General features: G+C 45.8%; 1 protein-coding gene across 1 annotated transcript in view; it reads left to right on the top strand.

Moving 5' to 3' along the window:
- LOC139400283 (receptor tyrosine-protein kinase erbB-4-like) overlaps positions 1-7,500 on the top strand; it is a gene marked incomplete at its 5' end in the record, with an annotated part of 24,508 nt that overhangs the window by 5,254 nt on the left and 11,754 nt on the right. The window contains 3 exons of the mRNA XM_071145252.1: positions 1-59; positions 1,293-1,434; positions 2,597-2,710. The exon at positions 1-59 is cut by the window's left edge and continues 60 nt beyond it. Of these exons, the coding sequence (XP_071001353.1) occupies positions 1-59; positions 1,293-1,434; positions 2,597-2,710 (315 nt within the window). The remainder of the gene's footprint in view (positions 60-1,292; positions 1,435-2,596; positions 2,711-7,500) is intronic.

Below are 7,500 nucleotides of genomic sequence, written 5' to 3'. Positions count from 1 at the left end.
ACTGCTGCCACAGGGAGTGTGCTGGGGGCTGCTCGGGACCCAAGGACACAGACTGCTTCGTACGTGGACACACACACACACACAAACACACAGATGCCCGCGCATACACACAGACACCTACACAGTTATCCACAGTTAACCCCCCTCACACACACATTACTCTCCCAACACAACAACAGAATTCACACAAATTACCTAATTCCCCAGTTACTGAAAGACACATCTCTGTGTGTCTAATAGACTGTAGAAGTCTACTGACTCCTCCTCAGATGAAACATCCAAATGGCTAATTTATTATTCTAATTATGATCCTTCACCCCCCCCCCCCCTAACATTTTCTGTTCATTTAATGAAGGAAGGTTTTCTACTAACAGAGCGATATCACAGTTGTAACGTATAGAGCCTTATCCACTTCAATTACTAGTCGCTATTAGAGGTCGCAAACACTGACGACAGACAAGTTCAACGTTTTATGAGGAAAACATTTCACCATTTAGCCTTCGGATCAATGGCTTCTATTTGACTAACAGTTGACTCATATATGGTGTGTCTGGAGGCTTGGAGGATAAGAGTGCTTTGGCTACAGATACAGTATGACCTGGAGGATAAGAGTGTTTTGGCTGCAGATACAGTATGACCTGGAGGATAAGAGTGTTTTGGCTACAGATACAGTATGACCTGGAGGATAAGAGTGTTTTGGCTACAGATCCAGTATGGCCTGGAGGATAAGAGTGTTTTGGCTGAAGATACAGTATGACCTGGAGGATAAGAGTGTTTTGGCTGAAGATACAGTATGACCTAGAGGATAAGAGTGTTTTGGCTACAGATACAGTATGGCCTGGAGGATAAGAGTGTTTTGGCTACAGATACAGTATGGCCTGGAGGATAAGAGTGTTTTGGTGCAGTTACAGTATGGCCTGTATACTGTAATATGATTCAACCTGGCTAAAAACGACTGATCATGTAGTATATAGTAAACAGTGGTGTGTCCTTGTCTTCCTCAGGGCTCAATCCCATCTAACCCACCTTGTAGTGTTTACATAATAGCTCTGTATCCCACTGTGAGGTAAAATCACCATATGGTTTAAGGTAGTCTGTTGTAAAACATACCACTACCAGGTAGACTGCTCTAACAGGTACATGCTTCCACATTTCAGAATAAGATGTGTTTGCCCAGACAGTAGTTTCTAAACAAAGACAACGTCAATGTACATTACTGTGGCTGGTTCAATTGAGTCCTACCCCACGCTCCTATACCCTCAGACTGTGTGTTCCTAATGTTTCCGTTCCAGGCCTGCACCAACTTCAACGACAGCGGGGCGTGCGTGACCCAGTGCCCCCAGCCCTTTGTGTACAACCCCACCACCTTCCAGCTGGAATCCAACCCACGGGCCAAGTACACCTATGGATCCTTCTGTGTGGAGAAGTGTCCCCGTAAGAACCGGTTACATGACCCACACCATGCATAACACTGGCATGACCCTTGACCCACACCATGCATAACACTGGCATGACCCATGACCCACACCATGCATAACGCTGGCATGACCCATGACCCACACCATGCATAACACTGGCATGACCCTTGACCCACACCATGCACAACACTGGCATGACCCTTGACCCACACCATGCATAACACTGGCATGACCCTTGACCCACACCATGCATAACACTGGCATGACCCATGACCCACACCATGCATAACACTGTCATGACCCATGACCCACACCATGCACAACGCTGGCATGACCCTTGACCCACACCATGCATAACACTGGCATGACCCTTGACCCACACCATGCATAATGCTGGCATGACCCTTGACCCACACCATGCATAACACTGGCATGACCCTTGACCCACACCATGCATAACACTGGCATGACCCTTGACCCACACCATGTATAATGCTGGCATGACCCATGACCCACACCATGTATATTGCTGGCATGACCCTTGACCCACACCATGTATAATGCTGGCATTACCCATGACCCACACCATGTATAATGCTGGCATGACCCTTGACCCACACCATGCATAACACTGGCATGACCCATGACCCACACCATGCATAACACTGGCATGACCCACACCTTGCATAATGCTGGCATGACCCTTGACCCACACCATGCATAACACTGGCATGACCCATGACCAATGACCCACACTATGTATAATGCTGGCATGACCCATGACCCACACCGTGCATAATGCTGGCATAATGCTGGCACCCATGACCCATGACCCATGACCCATTACCCACACCATGCATAACGCTGGCATGACCCATGACCCATGACCCATGACCCACACCATGCATAATGCTGGCATGACCCATGACCCACACCATGCATAACGCGGGCATGACCCATGACCCACACCATGCATAATGCTGGCATGACCCATGACCCATGACCCATTACCCACACCATGCATAATGCTGGCATGACCCATGACCCAAAACTATTGATGTACAAATCAATTCAGGGGACTGACACAGACACGTGCACACAACCATCTAGGACAGCCCTGTGGAAGAGTTTCTGTAAAGTGTAGAGTAAAGTTGTTATATCTGTGTGTTGTGTCCCAGATAACTTTGTGGTGGACCACAGCTCCTGTGTGAGGGCTTGTCCCAGCAACAAGATGGAAGTAGAGGAGAACCGCATCAAGATGTGCATCCCCTGCACTGATATCTGTCCCAAAGGTACCCACATACTGTACCCCCATAATGACATCTGTCCCAAAGGTACCCACATACTGTACCCCCATAATGACATCTGTCCCAAAGGTACCCACATACTGTACCCCCATAATGACATCTGTCCCAAAGGTACCCACATACTGTACCCCCATAATGACATCTGTCCCAAAGGTACCCACATACTGTACCCCCATAATGACATCTGTCCCAAAGGTACCCACATACTGTACCCCATAAGGACATCTGTCCTAAAGGTATCCCCATAATTGTCACGTTCGTTATAAGGATCGGACCAAGGCGCAGCATGGTATGCGTACATTCTTATTCATTTAAAGAATGAACACTGAACAAACTAACAAAATAACAAGACGAACCGTGAAGCTATACAAACGAGTGCTGACAGGCAACTACACATAGACAAGATCCCACAAACACCAAAGGGAAATGGCTACCTAAATATGATCCCAAATCAGAGACAACGATAAACAGCTGTCTCTGATTGGGAACCATATCAGGCCAACATAGAAATACAAAAAACCCCTAGACCTGCAAAACCCTAGACGTACAAAACCCTAGACCTACAAAACCCTAGACGTACAAAACCCTAGACCTACAAAACCCTAGACAATACAAAACCCTAGACCTACAAAACCCTAGACCTACAAAACCCTAGACCTACAAAACCCTAGACCTACAAAACCCTAGACAATACAAAACCCTAGACGTACAAAACCCTAGACCTACAAAACCCTAGACCTACAAAACCCTAGACCTACAAAACCCTAGACAATACAAAACCCTAGACCTACAAAACCCTAGACCTACAAAACCCTAGACAATACAAAACCCTAGACCTACAAAACCCTAGACAATACAAAACCCTAGACCTACAAAACCCTAGACCTACAAAACCCTAGACCTACAAAACCCTAGACCTATAAAACCCTAGACAATACAAAACCCTAGACCTACAAAACCCTAGACCTACAAAACCCTAGACCTACAAAACCCTAGACCTACAAAACCCTAGACCTACAAAACCCTAGACCTACAAAACCCTAGACCTACAAAACCCTAGACCTACAAAACCCTAGACCTATAAAACCCTAGACCTACAAAACCCTAGACCTATAAAACCCTAGACCTACAAAACCCTAGACCTACAAAACCCTAGACCTACAAAACCCTAGACCTACAAAACCCTAGACCTACAAAACCCCTAGACCTACAAAACCCTAGACAATACAAAACCCTAGACCTACAAAACCCTAGACCTACAAAACCCTAGACCTACAAAACCCTAGACAATACAAAACCCTAGACCTACAAAACCCTAGACCTGCAAAACCCTAGACCTACAAACCCCTAGACCTACAAAACCCTAGACCTACAAAACCCTAGACCTACAAAACCCTAGACCTACAAAACCCTAGACCTATAAAACCCTAGACCTACAAAACCCTAGACCTATAAAACCCTAGACCTACAAAACCCTAGACCTACAAAACCCTAGACCTACAAAACCCTAGACCTACAAAACCCTAGACAATACAAAACCCTAGACCTACAAACCCCTAGACCTACAAAACCCTAGACCTACAAAACCCTAGACCTACAAAACCCTAGACCTACAAAACCCTAGACCTACAAAACCCTAGACCTACAAAACCCTAGACCTACAAAACCCTAGACCTACAAAACCCTAGACAATACAAAACCCTAGACCTACAAAACCCTAGACCTACAAAACCCTAGACCTACAAAACCCTAGACCTACAAAACCCTAGACCTACAAAACCCTAGACCTACAAAACCCTAGACCTACAAAACCCTAGACCTACAAAACCCTAGACCTGCAAAACCCTAGACCTACAAAACCCTAGACCTACAAAACCCTAGACCTACAAAACCCTAGACCTACAAAACCCTAGACCTACAAAACCCTAGACCTACAAAACCCTAGACCTACAAAACCCTAGACCTACAAAACCCTAGACCTACAAAACCCTAGACCTACAAAACCCTAGACCTACAAAACCCTAGACAATACAAAACCCCTAGACCTACAAAACCCTAGACCTACAAAACCCTAGACCTACAAAACCCTAGACCTACAAAACCCTAGACAATACAAAACCCTAGACCTACAAAACCCTAGACCTACAAAACCCTAGACCTACAAAACCCTAGACCTACAAAACCCTAGACCTACAAAACCCTAGACCTACAAAACCCTAGACCTACAAAACCCTAGACCTACAAAACCCTAGACCTACAAAACCCTAGACCTACAAAACCCTAGACCTACAAAACCCTAGACCTACAAAACCCTAGACCTACAAAACCCTAGACCTACAAAACCCTAGACCTACAAAACCCTAGACCTACAAAACCCTAGACACAAAACCCTAGACAATACAAAACCCTAGACCTACAAAACCCTAGACCTACAAAACCCTAGACCTACAAAACCCTAGACAATACAAAACCCTAGACCTACAAAACCCTAGACCTACAAAACCCTAGACCTACAAAACCCTAGACCTACAAAACCCTAGACCTACAAAACCCTAGACCTACAAAACCCTAGACCTACAAAACCCTAGACCTACAAAACCCTAGACCTACAAAACCCTAGACAATACAAAACCCTAGACCTACAAAACCCTAGACAATACAAAACCCTAGACCTACAAAACCCTAGACCTACAAAACCCTAGACAATACAAAACCCTAGACCTACAAAACCCTAGACAATACAAAACCCTAGACCTACAAAACCCTAGACAATACAAAACCCTAGACCTACAAAACCCTAGACCTACAAAACCCTAGACCTATAAAACCCTAGACAATACAAAACCCTACACCTATAAAACTTTAGACATACAAAAACCCTAGACAATACAAAACTAGCGTACCCACCCTAGTCACACCCTGACCTAACCAAAATATAAATAAAACAGAGATATCTCAGGTCAGGACGTGACAGTCCAAAGCTCTGGACTGTGGAGGCGCACTGGAGACCAGATACGTGGTGCCGGCACTGGTGGTACCGGGCCGAAGACACGCACCTCAGAGCGAGTGCGGGGAGCAGGCACAGGACGTACTGGACTGTGGAGGCGTATTGGAGGCCTGGAGTGTAGGGCTGGCACAATGCGTCCTGACTGGATGCTCACTTGATCCCGGCAAGTGCGGGGCGCTGGCACAGGCCCACTGGAGACACAGTACGCAGAGCCGGCACAGGATATCCTGCTCCAAGGTTGTGTACTGGAGACCAGGAGCGCTGAGACGGCACCATCCGTCCTGGCTGGATGCCCATTCTAGCCCGACAAATGCGAGGAACTGGAATAGAGCACACCGGGCTATGAATGCGAACTGGAGACACCGTGCATGATGCGTAACACGGTGTCTGACCAGTCACACGCTCCCCACGGTAAGCACGAGGAGTTTGCTCAGGTCTCCAACCTGACTCAGCCAATCTCCCCGTGTGCCCCCCAAAAATATTTATGGGGCTGCCTCTCTTGCATGTCTCGTTGGTACAACTCCTCGTAATATCACCGTTCCGCTTTCGCTGCCTCTATCTCCTCCTTAGGACGGCGATACTCTTCAGCCTGCGTCCAGGGTCCTGCTCCATCCAGAATCTCCTCCTTAGGACGGCCATACTCTCCAGCCTGCGTCCAGGGTCCTGCTCCATCCAAAATCTCCTCCCAGGTCCATTCCTCCTGAACACGCTGCTTGGTCCATTTTTGGTGGGATCGTCTGTCACGTTCGTTATAAGAATCGGAACAACGTACATTCTGATTCATTTAAAGAATGAACGCTGAACAAACTAACAAAATAACAAAACAAACCGTGAAGCTATACAAACGAGTGCTGACAGGCAACTAACTACACATAGACAAGATCCCACAAACACCAAAGGAAAATGGCTACCTAAATATGATCCCCAATCAGAGACAACGATAAACAGCTGTCTCTGATTGGGAACCATATCAGGCCAACATAGAAATACAAAAAACCCTAGACCTACAAAACCCTAGACCTACAAAACCCTAGACCTACAAAACCCTAGACCTACAAAACCCTAGACAATACAAAACCCTAGACCTACAAAACCCTAGACCTACAAAACCCTAGACCTACAAAACCCTAGACCTACAAAACCCTAGACAATACAAAACCCTAGACCTACAAAACCCTAGACAATACAAAACCCTAGACCTACAAAACCCTAGACAATACAAAACCCTAGACAATACAAAACCCTAGACCTACAAAACCCTAGACCTACAAAACCCTAGACCTACAAAACCCTAGACAATACAAAACCCTAGACCTACAAAACCCTAGACAATACAAAACCCTAGACCTACAAAACCCTAGACAATACAAAACCCTAGACAATACAAAACCCTAGACCTACAAAACCCTAGACCTACAAAACCCTAGACCTACAAAACCCTAGACAATACAAAACCCTAGACAATACAAAACCCTAGACAATACAAAAACCCTAGACCTACAAAACCCTAGACAATACAAAACCCTAGACCTACAAAACCCTAGACAATACAAAACCCTAGACCTACAAAACCCTAGACCTACAAAACCCTAGACCTATAAAACCCTAGACAATACAAAACCCTACACCTATAAAACTTTAGACATACAAAAACCCTAGACAATACAAAACTAGCGTACCCACCCTAGTCACATCCTGACCTAACCAAAATTTAAATAAAACAGGGAAATCTCAGGTCAGGACGTGACAATAATGACACTTGTCCTTA

This window comes from Oncorhynchus clarkii, unplaced genomic scaffold (assembly GCF_045791955.1).
Source record: "Oncorhynchus clarkii lewisi isolate Uvic-CL-2024 unplaced genomic scaffold, UVic_Ocla_1.0 unplaced_contig_13953_pilon_pilon, whole genome shotgun sequence".
Lineage (NCBI taxonomy): Eukaryota > Metazoa > Chordata > Actinopteri > Salmoniformes > Salmonidae > Oncorhynchus > Oncorhynchus clarkii.
Note: the sequence above shows the minus strand (reverse complement) of the source record. Positions and strands in the feature narration are given on the sequence as shown.